The 18,939-nt window shown below is 37.4% G+C and overlaps 1 protein-coding gene across 3 annotated transcripts in view; it reads left to right on the plus strand.

Moving 5' to 3' along the window:
• pde6a (phosphodiesterase 6A, cGMP-specific, rod, alpha) overlaps positions 1-18,939 on the plus strand; it is a 36,602-nt gene that overhangs the window by 1,409 nt on the left and 16,254 nt on the right. For all 3 annotated transcript variants that reach the window (XM_041990361.1, XM_041990363.1, XM_041990362.1), the window contains exons 3-14: positions 152-293; positions 3,146-3,298; positions 5,469-5,558; positions 6,389-6,529; positions 8,135-8,209; positions 8,743-8,807; positions 9,979-10,045; positions 14,202-14,249; positions 15,117-15,266; positions 16,133-16,276; positions 16,775-16,840; positions 17,047-17,193. In XM_041990361.1, the coding sequence (XP_041846295.1) occupies positions 152-293; positions 3,146-3,298; positions 5,469-5,558; positions 6,389-6,529; positions 8,135-8,209; positions 8,743-8,807; positions 9,979-10,045; positions 14,202-14,249; positions 15,117-15,266; positions 16,133-16,276; positions 16,775-16,840; positions 17,047-17,193 (1,288 nt within the window). The remainder of the gene's footprint in view (positions 1-151; positions 294-3,145; positions 3,299-5,468; positions 5,559-6,388; positions 6,530-8,134; positions 8,210-8,742; positions 8,808-9,978; positions 10,046-14,201; positions 14,250-15,116; positions 15,267-16,132; positions 16,277-16,774; positions 16,841-17,046; positions 17,194-18,939) is intronic.

The following is an 18,939-nucleotide window of genomic DNA, read 5'->3' on the forward strand; positions in this document are numbered from 1 at the left end:
GACTCACTCAGGAGTGCATGATTTAGAGCATTTTACTTTTAGCAAGTTTTACCCAAAAGGCAACACTATAAATAACATTTACATGAAAAATAAAAATGGCAAGAAGTGATGCTTAAATTATAACTTTCATATGTTTTTTGTGTAATTCTAGGTTATTCAATGTTCATAAAGATTCAACATATGATGAGTGCCTGGTGCCACCTGAGAGTGAAATTGTGTACCCGTTGGACATGGGCATCGTGGGGCATGTAGCCACCAGCAAGAAGATGGTCAACATTCCTGATGTGTCACAGGTAGACACACCTGACACAGGCTTAGTTGTGTTTTGATTTTAGATAACCAGTTATATCACTATAGTCTGTCATTTTCCCACCCAAGGTATAAAAAAAAGATCAAATCTTGTATTACTATAATTGACTCACACAGAGGATGTATTCATGTTTAAACAATGATCTTGGCATATCATGTTTAGAAGAAACAGAAGAACTCTAATTAGTGTTGTTTTGTTGCTGTTTGACCACCAGAGGGCGACATGACACCATTGTGCCATCTCATCTAATTCCATGTAACCAAAGCCAGCTCAATCTCATTATAGCCAATACCTTTGACATTTGAAAATAGCTGGCGAGCTTTTTCTCATGTACCAATCATGCTGCTGCAGATCCTCTACCTTCACGTCCAACCCCCCCTTCATACCTGCCCAAAGTGTTATTGTGACATTTACACTTAATAAAGCAGCAGCTCACTCCACATAACTGATGGATTACAAGCACTCCTCAGTATCAGTCCAATCACATCCTTTCATGGGAGATTAGAGAGCTCACCTGCTGATGTACGAACAAAACTGACCTGGGCTGATTGTTCCCGTTTGTTTTGTTTTTTTTATCTACAAATTCTGCTGCCAGGCCTGCTTGTTTTGCCTTCACTGTGAGCCATGACAGAACAAACATCGTGCTTCTCCAAACCTCAGTCCGTCAAGCTGCAGCCTCAGACAAACGCATGAAAGCGCGATGGGAAATGTGGCGGCTGGAACCATCAAAGGCTCCAAGCCTCAGTTTCCCCACTGGCAGCAAAGGAACAGCTAATGTTTCCATATAATTGGTTGGCTTTGTGATGCTAATGCACAGAGAATGGCCTTTTAGTAATGCACAGACTGGAAATCACTGTCTCTGTGCTTGCTATTTCCATCCCAATCCAATCTAGCACAGGCTGGCCAACCTGTCAGGATTCCTGTATTGTGGGTGGGGATTATGTAGTGACTAAGAACTGGCCTCAGTTTCCCGTCCTCATTTGTCTTTCCCTTCTTCAAAGTGAATTAAATTACTGACATATTTTACAGAGTTAGCGTAAATTAGTCATTTATGTTTGATTATTCATAGTGTCTGTGCATGTGCATCTCGAATAAGTGTTCGAGGAAGGTGGAGAGGCTGTACATGGAGCCAGTTAATCTGTCCTGAATTAGAGCGATCCCAGATTACTCCCGGAGGTCACATATGCCCTGAGCCATTTTCACAGACTCAGCACTATAACACACCTTTAATCTATTCTACACTTTATTGTTTTGCTTTCCTCATCTTTTTGAACAGAAATGGCTCGAAATACATTTAATGTGTCATAACCAGAGAAGCTAAATTAGCCAAGGAAGAATGCATGAACATGTGTGCCCTGAATAGATATTTAAGCAGTGTACAGTTTCTATTTATGTCTAAATTTTCCACCTGCGTGATCATAGACTACCGAGGAAAACTCAGCAGCAAGATTTGAATGATAAGCTATACCATAAATGAAATACCAATTTCTTATTTAAATGTAATGTCAAAATCTGATTGAAAATATGTTTCAGTTGAAGCTGTAAACAGCTTGTCATGCCACCCAGCTGTTTGGGATGAGTTTATTTGTATCCAGGATCAGCCTGGTCTCCCTCATAGCTAAGTTCCTATTTCCCACACTGGTACTACTCTTCAGGCCACTCTATAGAAAGACTAACCTTATAAAAACATATTTTCTCTACCATGATTTCTTGTACACTGCAAACAAGAGAGGAAATCTCATTAGAGAACTTTAGAGATTAAAAATCTAAATTTCCTCCACAGGATCAGGGGTAAACAGTACTGGTTTGAGGTACTGTTGGGAGTGCCTGGCCAAGCATAATTTCATGAATGTTCTTTATAATTGCTTTTAAAACTTTAAGGTGCACATTAGAAATATCTGTTACTGTCTGTAAACACATTCAAATACAGCTTTTCATTCATTCCCAGTGCAGTGTGAGACGTGTTTATCAATGAAAGCTATTACCTTTATAATTAAGCTTATGAGTGGATAGTGCATCAGGGGAATAAATCATTATTTTCTGTTTGGTTCACAGTAGCTTTATTCTAAAGCACAAATTAAGACTTATACTACTGCACAGCCCTGTGGAAATGTGCCATGTTGCCAGTTTTTGGGACTGCAGCTGAAGTGCACATCCATTTCTTGCATTGTGGCTTCACCAGGCCCATACACACCAAATAGGCTTGGAGCAATCAACACCTGTATCTCTTGCCTGATTCATTTATTTTTAATAAATCTACTCCGTATTTTATATCGCACATACTACTGCCTCTTTCTGCCTCACATTGTATGTCCTGGCATGCAGTTGGAGGTTGTCCTTGCAGTGTGTTTAAGCGTTGTTTTGCTTGTCCAGACACTTTAGACCACAGTGGAATTTCTTTCAGTTGTTTACAGACATCTTGAGGAAGAGGATCGTTTAAGATAAAATGTGTTGTTTTTCCTGCTTTTCTTTAACATAAAGTCTGCAAAAGCATATTATATCCCTTTAAAAAAGAGCAAACAAGACCTAAACAAGGACTGAGACCTTGTCATACTTACATCTGGTCCCTATGCAGGTTTTATTCCTCTTGGCAGCTAATGACCCCGTTACACCCTTGGGGAAACACAATTTATGACTTGGAGAAGGAGGTGGAGCGCAGCAGGGAGAGCACTGAGTTTGTGGATAATCAAAAGCCTTCCCTTGCAGCATTTATAGATGAGAGCAAAGTGTTCATCAAAGCTGAATCTGGAGTCTAAGTCTTTTAAAGGGTGACAAAGACTTGGTCATGAAAACAATCTAATCTCTAATCTCTCTTTCACTTGTTTCTCCTCCTAGAACCCTCATTTTAGTAACTTTGTTGATGAGCTGACTGAGTATGTTACCAAGAACATCCTCGCCATCCCCATTATGAATGGTAAAGACATGGTGGCTGTCATGATGGCTATCAATAAGTTGGATGGACCAAACTTCACAGCCAAGGATGAAGAGGTAGCGTGAAATCCTCTTTCACTTCATCTCAATATGAAGTCATTTTTTCAGCTTTTGTTAACCATCTTAGAGCTCAAAAAACAAGAGGTAACAGTAGATATCAAATGTTTCCTACCTTTCACGGATCTTTGCTTTGTTTACATTTTTCAAGCTATACGTCAAACCAGATTTTTCTTTGATCAGAGGTGTTTTGATTGCCTGAATCTGAGGACTCTCATGACATGTAATGTCTTTAAAGTTCACAGAGTGCCTGGTTTACTCCATATGTGCCTACATGAAGCAGGTCTCCCGCATTTTTTCTAAATCTCTCCATATTCTACTTTTTTTTCTAACGCTACATCTACGAAGAGGCATAACATTATAAATAAAAAGTAAACTACACAATAAGTTAATCCCCAAAGACACAGTGGTGCTAAGATATTTAGGAAAGAAAAATACTGGATTACATTTAGAGATACAGTTTGGATATTTTTTTTTATTTTGAGATTATCCAAAGTTCCAGTTCTCTAGAGGAATTGTTCAGAAAGGTCCGTCTGTTCAGGTTCTGTCAAACAGAAGTTGTTGACCCATATGAGGGAGCTTCTGGCAAATTCCATCCCTTCCCTAAGTCTGTCTGTCTGCCATCATGGTGCTTTAGACTAGTTCAGTTTAATTCAGCTTTATTTGCAGAGCACCGGTTCACAACAAAATCGTCTCAAGGCACTTTTACAGATGGTCTGATCTTGTTATAATGCAATTCAGATTATTTAACTCTAATCTAATTATAATCCAATCAAACCAAACTAATTATATAAGCCACAGTAGTCTAATTAATAAGAATTATGTTCATTTTAAGACAGTACATGAAAAAAGGCTTAGCTAAGGAAACCGTTGGATTGTACAGAATCGTCTTTTTGATTCAACCCCCATCCTGAGCACTCACAGGGTGGTGGGCAAAAGTGGAGAGGAAAAACTCCAATTAAACTGAAAGGAAAACCTCCAGCTGAACCAACCAGGATGGAAGGCCATCTGCCTTGAGGAAAGCGAGGTCAACAAGCATCTCTAAGCTAGAGATACCAGCTGGGAAAGAAAAGAGAAAAACAACTTTATATGTTATATATTTATGGAGAATAAAGAGTAAGAAAAGAGTGCAGAGAGGAGCTCAGTGCATCATGGGACGCCCTTCAGCAGTTATAGAAGTATATCTAAAGTGATGTCTAAGTGTCATTCATTCCAGGCTAAACTATTAACTTTGTCAAAAAGCAAAGTTTGAAGCTTAATCTTAAAGGTAGAGAGGAGGCTGATAGCAGAAGGTTTTGCTTCTAATTTTAGAAACTTTCGGAACTACATGTAAACCTGCAGTCTAAGAGCAAGTCCGGGTAACTGAACTCATTCAGTTGATGAGAAAAGAGGAACCTTTATTCACACTGCCTTGGGACCTGGGAACAAATGAAACAAAAACACAGCAGCAGAGAAGTTAACAACACAATAAATCAATCAAAGAATTATGTGAGTTCTCATATGAATCTGTTTAAAAAAGGATAATATACAATCAGTCAATACCTGATTGTCACTATGCAACTGTGTTCCACGTAGCAGCTTACAGAGCCATTTAGAAAACTTGGGACTTGGCCAATGTGATGGAACAATCACAAGGACTGAATAAGATGTGAATAATTACCAGCTCCTTCCTGCCAGAATAGTCTTGTTATGTGTGAGCTGTTTTAATACATATTTAGCTGCACAATAATAACCAGTTACAATATGAAGCCCAATTACAGCACATAAACCACTTTTTTGTTTTGTTGGATTTAATTATCTCAAGCATGAAGGCTTATGAAGCTGTCCTGAAGTGTCCACCAAAAAGTTCTCAAGTCGAGTACAAGAAAAATAACATTTTCCCTTCACTATCTGTTGCTTTAATGACATTTTTCATTGCAGATTGCATAGGCAAAGGAAATATTTAAGCCCTCAAACCTTTTGAAATTGTAAATGCAGTGACGTGCAGTGAGGTTCATCTCCTTACCGCACGTCACTGGGTAAATGTAATAAGATGTTGAATGGACAGTTAACATTAGACTTAGAAAGTACATATATGTTATTTCAGATTTGATATCTGATGAAAGAAGTCATTGCTCAAGAGGAAACCCAAAAAATACTAAATAAGTAAAAAGTTTGTTCTTTTTTCCAGATTCTTAATAAATATCTGTTCTTCGCCAACCTGATTCTGAGAGTTTTCCACCTGAGCTATCTGCACAATGGTGAAACCAGAAGAGGACAGGTAAGGATGTTCAGCATATACAGCATAAGGTGAGCTGCTGAAGAAGCTTTAGAGAAGTTGGTGTCAGAGGCAGGAGGAGTTTGTAACCTTTATCCATCACTGTTACTTCAACAGTTTGCAGGGACTGGAAAAGTCGGGGTGTGCATGATGGCCACCGCAGCAGGGAGGGGAGAAACCTGCATGTTGCAATTATTGTATTTATTTCAATTTTTAGCTTTGACCACCTTTCTCACCAAGTCTTTCTTTATTCTATGTTTGCAAAGTACACACATTTACAGATTTTAGTCGAATACATGGTGAAACATCTTCATGCTGCAGGATCTTGTGCATGTGCATCATGTGTGATTAGCTAAACCACAGTGTTGCAGCTTTGTATGTTCACATAGCTAACTACTGCCTGCATGCTATTTTCACTTATATGCAGTTCTTCATTCTGTATCTCACATTAGAAAGTTATTGATCTGAGAATTTTGATGTAACCATAGTTGACATGATTCAAAAAGTAAAAACTGGAGAGTTGACTAAAGGTAACTAGATAGTAGGCAGAGGACTCTTTAATCCTCATTAAAGAAGGGAGAGAAAATAGTTTTGACTTATTTCAACCTACTGATGTAATTACATCGCAAAATGGGTTTCTGTGGTGACTATAGCAAAGCCCCTCTGATATAACTGTAAATCCCTCCTTTTAATAGCACGCAGTTGTGGAAATGAAAAGAGTAATTATCATGGAAGCTACATTTTTAATATTTGTGACATAATGCCCACACACTGAACTCATGGTGATGGTTATTAGCCTGACAATCTCAACTCTTCTGTGTTTTATTGTCCAGGTTCTGCTGTGGTCGGCCAGCAAGGTTTTTGAGGAGCTGACAGACATTGAGAGGCAGTTCCACAAGGCCTTGTACACAGTCAGGGCTTTTCTTAATTGTGACCGTTACTCTGTGGGCCTCCTGGATATGACCAAGACCAAGGTTAGTTACTGTTAAGAGAAGGATCAGATGGAAAACAGACAAAACAAGTCACAAGAAGATAAGATACCATCACTGTTGTCCCGTTAGTTTTTTTCTTTTTTTTCAACCAAAGTGGTTCCAGTGCTGGTTTGGAGTCCTAGAACCAGCTTTTTCTGTGTCAGCTGACAAAGAACCAGCTACATCAGACCAACTAGACCAAAAAAAAAAAAAATGAATAAAATCTGTGACCACCATAAATCCAGAGCCAATGTGGTGCCATAACCCAAGACAGAATACTATTTAAAAAGTTAGCTTCAGCATGGGCATTGATTTGAAGCTTACAGTGTCTCTTTAAGTTTAAATTTATCCATTGTTCAAAACTTTATTTATACACACAAGTGTTAAATGTCCCATACTTTTGTTAATGGATTCTACTCAATAAACATATATTTTAGAGATATGCTTTTCACAGTTTTCACATAAGAAAAATGAAAGTAGGTTTTAAAATTTTATACAGTAATAACCAGTATTGGACTGGTTCTGAACCATCAACTGGTTTAAAAAAAAAAAAAGAAGTGAAATCACCATGTTGCAGAACCTTGTGTAGCCACTAGAGTCTGACTCCAAATGTGAGCAACTTCTTTAAACTATCCAGCAGAAATAAATCTTAATACAATCTGGTACACGTGCCAGTTTTGGTCTTTGGATACTTTTCCTTGAAAACAGTTGTAAGACAGTGGACTTTTCTTACAGCTTATCTTTTTAAGTTATTTATGCTTTAATTTGTGTATTTATTAGAACATAACCTCATATACCTCTCACCTGTCTCTTAAACATCCCATTTCAGTTTACACAAAGCTATAAGTTAGGATAACTGGTTAACAAAATTAAACCAAAATAAATTTAACTGGACTTGAACGTTAATGTAAATGCAGGGGAAAATAAAAAGTTAATTAGTTGAAACCGGTCCTCAGAAGCCAGAAACAAACCTAAAATCCTGGTCTGTTTGAACCAATTATAAACTAAAAGCATCTGTTGCTTGATCCTTTTTTCCTATCTGGTTTGCTCTTGTCCATTTCGTTTTTCTCCTTATCTTCTGGGAGAATATATTTATCTAAACTCCTTTGAGTTTTCTCTGTCTAACCTCCAGTTTCTCATGTTATGTGTTGATAAAAGAATACCCCTAATAAAACGCCACCCTTTGATCAGTATCCCATGTTTTTGTGTTAAGTAACACATGACCATGAATACAACTTATCGGCTGTGACTGCCATCTAATTACAAGCAGCTGCCAGTTGATTCCAGACACCTGCTTTCTGAGAACGAACACATGTTGTCTGGCTGCACAGATGGTGCGGTATTGGATTTTGTGAACAAAGAAGAATAAACACAACTAGTACCTAAACTTAAAGCCTTTTTTTTGAGAACTCTGCATTTTCTGCAGACAGGACATCAATATTGCACACGCCTAAGAGGCTGCTGGAGTTAGCATTTTCATGCGGAATGCTGCTTCTGGATGGGACTTACAAGTTCCATGTAAATGTATCTGAAAATAAAAAAAGAAGCAGCTGTATCAGCTGTTTTGCACCTCTCTTCAGACTTTCTCTTTGTGTATGTGTGTCATAGGAGTTCTTTGACTTGTGGCCTGTTCTGATGGGAGAAGTTCCACCTTATGATGGACCCAAGACTCCTGATGGCAGGGTAAGGAAATATTGGCCTCTGCTATTACAGACACTATTACTTTAGTCGTCATTTCTGTCCAGTACTCATTTCTGCTGAACACTGTTCTCAGTGCTCCCAGTGTTGGTGGCATGTTTGCGCCTTCTTCTATTGGTGCAGTCAGAAGATAGGTGACAGATTTCCATTAGACAAAATAAGCTAAACCATGCTCCTAATGAAAGTATATTGGCTTTGCTCTACCCTTAAAACATCTTGAGTCTTTAGACTGATTCTGGTAAGGCTCTAAGAGCCACTGTCAGTAACACTTTCAAACTAATGATGCTTCATTAGTAGATTTTACACTTCAATCAATCAAACTTTTAAATTAATTACTTTAAGACAGATTCCTGTGTGTTTTAAGAATGTCAATACACCTGCAGTGATCTTAGAAAATGAAGTTAGTAAAATCAACTATCTCTCTATAAAGAGTGTGTGTAATCATTGAGCATTGAGAAACCGTAGTGACTTTGTACTTCTGCCACAGCACAGTTGTTAATCTGTTCTGTGTTCTCCAGGAAGTTATCTTCTATAAAGTCATTGACTACATTCTCCACGGCAAAGAGGACATTAAAGTCATACCGTAAGTTGTACCTAACATAAAATAAGCACATTCTGATAAATGGTTCCTGAAACTTTGTGAGGTTTATGGTAAATTTAAAGCCCTTACAAAGGGCTTTTTCTTATGGACAGAGATGTTGAAACACTGTAACAACCAGAAGTTAAGTGGTAGACAAGTCAGTGTTTCACCGTTCTGTTCCTGTGTTTTTGTGTGTTTAGTAATACCAGCTGATTGTATGATATTAAACTGATATTAACAAGTTTTTTTTATTTTTTTTATGGTGATTTGGCTGCTGTGTTGCATGCACATATTTAACCAGTCATTTTACAACTACATTCTTTGGACCAGACACCATCCCCTTACATCCCTAGGTGGTTCCTTAGTAGGGAAAGATAGTAAATGAACTGTACTTATATAGCACTTTTCTAGTCATATGTTGATCACTTAAAGTGTTTTTACACTCCATGTCACATTCACCCATTCACACACACTTTCATATAGTGTTTGTATTGATTTATATAGAAAGTGCTCATCTATCATTCATACCCCGATTGACACATCAGGAGGCGACATGGGGTTCGGTTCCCAAGGACACTTCTGCATGTAGTCTGGGGAAGCCGGGAATCAATCAGGCGACTGCAGAGTCACCTTTCTTGCTCAGTTTGTTCAGCTTCTTTAAGTCTCTGACTCTGAAGCTGCACCAACAGATGACTGCAAAGCAGACTGCCCTTTCCACAACAGCTGTATGGAAGATATGCAACATCTTGGTGCAGACATTGAATGATCTTGGCTTCCTTAAGAAGCAGAGTCTGCTCAGTCCTTAGTTGTAAACAGCGTCTGTGTTGCATTTCTGAACTAGCCTGTTGACTAGCTGAACTCCTGGGTATTTGTCCATGTACATAACTTTAAACTTGTTGCACTTTCTCAGGTCTACAGCAGCATAATAACAGAGGCTAATAAGATGGTGTATTATATTTGAGGGAAAAGAATGAAATCATGCATTAATCGATGAGGTTGAAATCTTGTTTTTAATTTTATTTTAGTAAATTAATTGCAACTGTACAATGGACAGGTTTAGATTAATGACAACACACAAAAAAGTAAGGCTCTTTATCTATTTTTATTTTTCTTAAATCAGATTTTGCTAAAATGCTGATTATTTAACTGGTTGTCATGTTCTCTTCTCCCTAAGCAATCCTGCAGCTGATCACTGGGCCCTGGTCAGTGGTTTGCCCACCTATGTGGCGGAAACTGGACTGGTTAGTACCTGTTTTTCTAACAAACACACACCAGCATATGTTTTTAAAATAAAATTAATGTTGTATGCATATATCCATCAACATAGTTAACCTGATAGCATAAAATTTATGTTGGCTATCACAGCGTCTCTGCTCATCATGGTAATAGAAACTATCTACACCTTATATCAACTAAAACTATAAACTAAATCTTTTTCTAAATATTTAGATTTAGTGCTTCTGGTTGCTTCAGCTGCATCATGTTTTACTGTGTAAATAACCTCACATTTCTGAATGCTGGGGATTTGAGTTTTATGATTAAATATTAAACTGATGTTGACTGGGCTACTTTGGTGTGTAAATGTGCTGAAAGTTTCCTCTTTAAGTCAGTCGTGGCCATCACAAGTGTGTGTCACAGCTGCAGGAGGAGATTTCATCGCTTCCTCCTTAGATTTGCTGAGGCATGACTTTTCTGTCCACCGGGGGATGTCTCTTTTTAGGCTTATAGTCACGTAATTCAACTCAACTGTGAGGCCTTAAATAAGTCCAGAAAAATAAAAGAATCATAATCCATTTTAAATTTGAGGCCTCTGGTTCCTTCATTTACATGTTTAACTCAAAATGAGTTTGTACAGTTTGGCAGAGCAAATGGATGCCGGGTGACTGTTGAAGGTATTGAAGATCATGTGACCTTTCTGCTCCACCTTAGAGACTAAAGATGAATGACTGAATCGATGAATGAATAATGAATGACTGGCATGTAAGCAGGCTGAATACAAACTGTGTCATTGTGGTTCAGCAAGGGAGTCATTTACCTAAACACAGAAATAACCTTTCAGGTGATGTAATAAACGCTTGTCTACAGGATTAAAGAATTAAACACCTAAACTGGAGAGGTCAACACTGGTTGTTTAGGGAGGCATTCATATGCATTCGACTGATTTAAAGTCCATAAGTGATCAAGGAATAAAAGTAGAAATATTGCGTCATCAATGATGTGATTAAGAGCCTATCTGAGAAATAACGTCTGTTATTCGCCATAAGGATCGTGCATTTGTGGAATGAGCAACACAGCCAGGGACTACGCTGGCTCTAAAGAGTCACAGCAATACAAAAGCCACAACACAAATACAAAAGCCACAACACTGCACAATTACCAGTAACACAACACAAAAGCTGCAACAGAAGTTATGGCGCTTCTTTTTTTCTTCAGAATTTGGATAGAAGCAAGTTATTTTTGAAATAAGCTTGAGACGTGAGGAAAACACTAATAGAAAATATTTTTTATTCATTTAGGTATGCACTATTATAAATGTTAACTATATTGTGTGAATACAGAGTTATTGCCTGTTAGAGGTTGTGGGTCCTCACTATTTATCTTCCAGGCAAGCTGGGTGGGCGGAGTTTTCACTCCATTTTAACCGGGCCACCAGCGGGGGCATCTGCTGGATGCTAGAACGGCCCTTTTAAACACATGGGTGGAACGAACAAATTAGTCAATTTGCCAAAAAATTAAAAAAATGTTCCAACCTGACAAATAATGTTAATGTGTGGTCTCAAACAAGTTCTGCTGATTTTATGATTCTTTTCAGCTGCTCTGGGCAGCAAAGTTCTGCTCCAATTCAACTACTTGTCCTTGTAAGAGACCTCCAGTGGGGCGAGACTTTCATTGCAGCTTTTGTGCTGTGTCGTGGCTAATTGTGTTGTGCTGTGGCTTCTGTATTCATGTTGCAGTTAATTGTGTAGTGTTGTGGGTTTTATATTCGTGTTGTGGTGTTTATATTGCTGTGACACTTCAGGGTCACTGTACAGCACATAACTTTCTGTCCTGGCTACCAGCCCATGAAACACATTGGTTTGCAGCCCATTGGTTCTTTTCTAAATTGACACGAGGCTGAACCAGTGAGATACTTTAAACCCGATTTGGTTCGGTTCCAGTGGATGCAGCCATAGGGATATATACGTAGACGCCGCATCCAGTGCTGCTTGCTGCTAGGTCGGACATGCTGATTAGGCCATTTTGGTACAGTACCACTCGTCCATTTATTAGATTACATGTATACGGAATGAGGTGCCTCAACTGTTTGATTTGCAGTAACCTTTACGACCTTTACGACCCCACCAAGCCTAAATTAAAAATTCAAGTTTAGTTATAATCATATGTAAGGGTCAAAGAGAAATTATATATATATATATATATATATATATATATATATATATATATATATATATGAATACACACACCATGGATGATGATGATAGAAGCTCCGGTAAGCTGCACTGCTTTATCAGAGATGAATGGTAAATGGTCCAACAGTTAGCAGTGACCATGCTAAATGATTACAAAGTAATGATAAAATGATGAAAACACATCAATAAAAAACGCTGTTTTATTACCACGCTACTTTATCATCTTACATTTGTGAAACTAGCTGATGGCTTCAGAGTTTCCAGCAAGAGAAGGTTAACTAGTTGTGTTCGATGGTTTAAACAGCAGATCTTTAATTTAAGCCTTTTATGTCTTCCTGAATTAAATCGTGTTATTAAAAGTGAGAACATAATTTTTAACCATCATTCATAAAGATTAACAGAGTCAGCAGCTTTATGATTTTCTTTATTAGCCTACTTGTTATTGGTTGTGGGCTTCTTTTAAGTCAAAATGTGTTACCGGCAGCTTCAGTGTAGGTGTTTATGGACAATATAAATAAATAAAACATTAAGTTTTTTTTTTTAGTCTACACTTTGTCCATATGTTAATACTGATGCAGCTTTTTGCCTTTTTTTCCAGAGAATCCAATAATTCTGGATATGACTGAATCATTATGTTTAAAAAAAAGAAAAAGGGAGATAATAAGTCCACTCATTTTGAACCAGGTTGAGATAACATCTCCAGATGAGAAGAGAGCATGCAGCAGACAGAGACACAGTTTCTACACTGTGTCCAGAAACTGTTTTCGTCTGATTTATCATTTCTCCTCTATACTCTATACCCATTGTGCTGGGTATAGATTTATATTTTACTAACAAAATTACAATATTGGAAGCATTTAACGTGTCTACTCTCACTGATTCCTGCCAACTCACTGCATGGCTTTCATGGTTTTAAGGAGTCGAATGGCTGATATTCACATTAAAGAAAGTGCAAAGATTTGTGGTGTGTATGATTTTAAATGGGCCGTTTTGTCACATTTCTGAAGAGGGTACTACCCACACATACACAAACAATGTATAATACAACACCAATCAGCATTGTTAACCCTATAAGACTTTATCTATAATTTTTGACACATACAGTTTTGGAGACCTTTTGCATCACTTTATTGTCAAAACATGGCTCAAAACCCTGTTGTACATCATCTTATACATGTCTTCTGTCCCCTAGTGGATACAATAATAATAATAATAATAATAATAATACAATAATGAACTACAATTATTTAAACAGTTAATATAGCAAAACATTTCATTACAGAGCCAAATAAAAACTTAAGATTAAAGAATTTTTTACTTCTCCTCTTCACATTTCTTTTCTTGTAACGGGCTTTCCAAAATTTCCAAGACACACACATACTGGTCCAGGCCATGTTATGTCACCCATTCTTACTCTGACACCATTAGGTAGCAGGAAAAAAAGGCTTTGAATCTTTAGAAAACACCTTTTATGTGGTACTGAGTTACGACAGCCTAAAGATTTAAAAAACTGCCACTTTTTGGTAAGTTATTTGTAGTTTATTAAATAGAAACCAATGTTAAAATCTAGGAATTATCAGATTTTGAAATCAGTCACTTCTTTCTGAAAACATGTCTTTGATTTTATTAAGAACATCTTTGGTTTTATTTCTTCACTGGAAGCTGCTGGAGGTCAAACGAGCCCAACATTATTAGGCCTTATTACACAGTTGTCAGTGTGAACACTGAAGTGGAAATGAAAACTGCTGCCTCATGTTGCCAGTACACATAACTGTAATTTCTGAAGCTGGTTTAATTAATCACAGGGAGCTTTTCCCAACAGCTGAGCCTGCTGTTGCTCTTCTATCCTGCCTTCTCTATCTGTCCATCTCAAGATTATAGCTCTACAGATTATATTGGGAAACAAAATCAAGCCGTTACAGTGAATCTTTTTTCAGTAAGTTTCATTGTTCTAAACTTTTGCTCTTGCTTCTTATTTTTCCAACAGATTTGTAACATCATGAATGCAGCTCAGGATGAGTTTTTCAGCTTCCAGGTAAAATGGGCGCAACCTTTCTTTTCTTTTTTTTTTTTATCTAATTTTCCAGGAATGCACTAGTAAGTCTTCCTCACCATTTTTTAATTATATGCTATCAGACCCAAAATGTCCTTTACTGCAAGAAACAAACTCCAAGTGGTAGCGTGCACTTTGAAAATAAGTTTTGACTAAAATACGGATCATGCAGTCAGTTATTAACCTAAAATTCACTTTAGCTTTTATAGGTGGACTTACTTGGACTTTCTCTAAACATTTGAACGGTCACGCACAACTTTTCCCTGTTTAAGTATTTATTGCACAACATGCTGTTCTTTACAGATGGTTTACTGCAAATTACGACGTCTCTGAAGCACGAATCAACCATTAAATGCTTTGATTCAGGGACAGCTTGAATCTAAACAGTCCTTCTCATCATACTGTACACATCAAGTATTTGACATACTGGCATTTTATGTGGTGGTATTCCCACCACTGTTGAGAGCTTTTGTTTCAGTAAATTGTTTGTGATGAAGAAATTACCTTTGCATGGTTCTAATTAAATGTCCTTGATATAATGTCAGTGTTGCATCAACTTTTTATATTCTCCATAAATTTCAGCTGTTTTAATATCCCAAAGTTTTTGTGAGTATTATATAAAATATCTTTTCCATAGTTCTTCAAGCTGTTTTTGTTTCCCAGACATTTGTCCTCGGTGGTGAAGTGCAGCATTTCACCATGCATCAAAGGGACACTTATTTCTCGCTTCTGCTTCTGTGAAAATGGTGACGTGAAGAAATCTAATCTTTAACAAGAGTCAAAAAGACCAGATCTGCACTGTCACTTTCTAATTCATAAATAAGGTGTGTTTTGTGTGTCTTTGTGCAGACAGAGCCGCTGGATGATTCTGGCTGGACCATTAAGAACGTCCTGTCTATGCCAATTGTCAACAAGAAAGAAGAGATAGTGGGTGTGGCCACGTTCTATAACAGGAAGGATGGGAAACCCTTTGATGAAATGGATGAAACACTGATGGAGGTACACACTGTGTATGTGTGTGTGTGTCACTGAGTCATTGCTTTATAAATACACTACAGGCCATTCAGAGCATCTGTATTATTTATCACTAGGCCTGCAGGCTTTTTACTGACGTTACTGTCACATCTCAGAATTCAGAAAAACAGAAAACACTGGAGGCTTAGCTTTCCTCCTTCAAAGGATAAATTCAGCATTTCCTGTTTATCATTTAGTTTTTATTGCTTTGCTGTTTCAGAAGAGTTGTTTATGCCTAAATCTAATTCAGACAGCTAGAACTTGATTGGTGGACAGTAAACATGTGAGTATATTTTAGTATATTTACTGTGTACATTTTGAAAATACCAGTACTTTATGAAGGATACCTACAACATCAGTATAAAATATTGCAAAATAAATAAATAAATGAAAATAAAAATGTAGGCATGCAGAATTGTCTTATAGTTATAAAACCAGTTTTTAAATAATACAACAATTGCAATTACATAAAAAAACTGGAAAAAACAAAAACAAAAACAGGAGCTGAAGTGATGACATTACCTCAGTAGAGCTCATTAATCAATAGACCAGTGTTAATTGCTTTAGAACAGCCCTTTCTAACAACATTTTCCCTGTAATAGAACTACTGAAGTGGAAAACCTGTGCTTCAAGTTATGTATTCATAACTTGGATATATTTTAATAAATGCAAAAAAAAAAAAAAAAAAAAAGAAAATCCCACTGCAGGAGCTGCTTTTTTTTTTTTTTTTTTTTTTTTTTTCTTTTGGAAATATTTGGAAGACTAGTGTACAGATTGTGTATCTGTGTTTTCTATTTGACTCACCAGCCGCCAGTGCAAGCTTATTAAATCTGTTTAACATCTGTGTCCAGTCTCTGACCCAGTTCCTGGGCTGGTCTGTGCTGAACACTGACACTTATGACAGGATGAACAAGCTGGAGAACAGGAAGGACATCTTCCAGGACATGGTGATGTACCACGTCAAATGTCGCAAGGATGAAATCCAGAACGTTCTGGTTAGTAAGTAAATATGGATGAAAGGCCTGATGGCCATTATTTAAATTAATTACAGACAGAATAATATGCAACTCAGTTTGTTTTTAATTTTACAAGAATTCTCCAAACATTTTCAAGGACTTCCCCACACAGTTACACTTATGGTTGGCTTAAAGTTTTTTTTTCTCTCTCTCTTAAATTGACCTCTTAAATTTTTATTAAACAGTTAAGAATTTCATAGTTATCTTCTATAACAGGCCATGTCTTGAGATTTGTGGTGAACAGAACCAAACCAGTCCATTTGGAACCAGATGTTTGATGCATGTGATATAAACCAGATGTGAGCATCATCTATAAGCTGAAATAAGCTGTCAGGTTTTCTATGAGGTGATTTGTCAGTGGACAGAAAGAGAAGGAAAGCTGAAAGATTCACCTGGTTTGACCTTAGATCAAGAAGGAGTTGATTGATGGCGTACCGTTTCATCCAAGGTGAGTGTTGATGATATATGTTTCTACAGAACACCAGGGAGAGGTGGGGGAAGGAGCCGGATGAATGCGAGGAGGAGGATCTCCAAGAGATTCTGGTAAACAGCAAAACATTCAGCCCGAATGACCAGTCAGGAATAAAACAGAAGTTAGAAAAGAGATATTAAAGTGGATTTTATTTTTCTCCCTTTATATTTGTTAATCGTTTGTTAATCGTATTAAATTATGCAATTAAAATTATTGTAATAAGATTCCGTTTTAATTGAAGGTGTTTATCTATTTTTTTTTTTTTTTTTTATCACAGTCAGAGGTTCTTCCAAACTCAAAGAAGGCGGAGATCTTCGAGTTTCACTTCTGTGACTTCGAACACAGTGAGCTGGACCTGGTGAAGTGCGGCATCAAGATGTACTATGAACTGAAAGTGGTGGACAAGTTTCACATTCCCAGAGAGGTTGGTGCTTAGTTTGTTAATTAGCTCATTAGCAGGCCTTTGTGGAATTAACATACAAAAATTGCACCTCAGTTGGCTGCAATATCCTCCAGTAAGGCTGATTCCCGTTTGTGTCAAGAATCTGACCAGATTAAATGTTCCCCGCGGATTTAGGATGAACTATTGTCACTGAAAAATATGATAAAAGGGGCAGCAGTGTTTACTTTATCCCTTTTTTTTATTTAGGAGAAAGAAAGCATGTGCCAATGGACAAAACGAAAGCAAATTAAGAAAACAGCATCATCTGTTTGAAAGAACCTTTGCTGCAAACACCTACAATATAGACTACCAACCTATAATCTCAACACCAGTACATATGTCAGACAAAAATGGTTTTCAGAGACCTTAAGTATGAGTTAATGCCCCATTTATACTCTACACAAACAATGGATACAGAGCATTTTTGTCCATCTTCTGCGTCAGTTATGTACATAATTTGGTCTATTTTTGGGGCCCTTGAGGATCCGTACCCTGATGGAGCAAATGAGGTACCATTGGAATCAGTGGGAATCAAAAAGAAAAGGATTACCAGAAAAGAAAAGAATCAAAAAAGAAGAGGAAGCCGCTGCAATGTATTTAATAGCCGCACAGACCACCAGCGATTACTGCACTTCCTCCTTTTATGTCTCTTTCTGAGAATGAACATGATGATGATCTTCTTAACTGACGCCATGTTTGCTGTTGTCTAAAATGGACATCGGTACTCAGAGGTGAACTCTAAACTCTGCCCTGCCCTTGTGTCTTTTAGGTTGCCGTGGTTGTTAAATTAATCCATCCACTAGTGGGCATTGCTGAATCCAGAGTTTACTCCCTCGATTGGATGTCAGTTTCAGACACCGGTTGGCGGAAGTAATGTATCGCTATAAGGTTGTTTCCAACTAACAAATGCCTAAACACTCGCATAGGCTTTCTTCAAAAGCTTGCGTAAATTTCTACTTTTTATCGCCTTCATTTTTCTTCTGCTTTTATTTATCTTTCTTTTCTACTTCTTCTTTGGTTTGTGTCTTTGGCATGTCCGCTATTCTGCTGAGCATTGCCCCTGCGATTTCTGGTAATATTTCTCCGTCTTCTGCGTTGAGCGACGAGTAGCTACACTCATTTAAAGCAGACCGAATTATGTTTATAACCGACTCAAAATTGTTCAATGTCCTGCTTCAGCCATCAGTTTTCACTTTAGCAGAATCTGTTATATTATTCTCTTTTTTTTCCCATAAAGCATCTGCTTCCTCACAGTGTAACTGTAGAGTGTAACAACTTTAGTTGTTTTCCTTTTTTTTTCTATTTATGTTTTAGTCCTGTCATTTCCTGTTCTCCTTGTTGCTGCTGTAAGTGACTGTTTCGAACTTGTCGGTTTACCCACATCTTGTGTACCACACACAAACATCCTATTGAACACTTTTCAGTGTTCACAGTGGCAGAACTGTGTCAGTGGCATTTTTTTTTTTTTCTCTTGGTCAGCATGCTACACTTACCATCGCCATAGCAACCTCAACTGCCAGAACTCACTAGAACTGATGGACATTTGAAGATTGACCTCTTTTCTCATCTCCATTTTGTTTGCACACAATTTGATGGATTTAATTTAAACGTTTTAGCAGAAAGACTAAAAAGCTAATGTTTCATTTGTAGAGGTTATTATACATGTAGATGATTAAATATTGAAACATCATTATGTAAACCTTTCTTGTTATATGAACACAAAATCTA

The sequence above is a fragment of the Melanotaenia boesemani genome, chromosome 7, assembly GCF_017639745.1.
Source record: "Melanotaenia boesemani isolate fMelBoe1 chromosome 7, fMelBoe1.pri, whole genome shotgun sequence".
NCBI lineage: Eukaryota > Metazoa > Chordata > Actinopteri > Atheriniformes > Melanotaeniidae > Melanotaenia > Melanotaenia boesemani.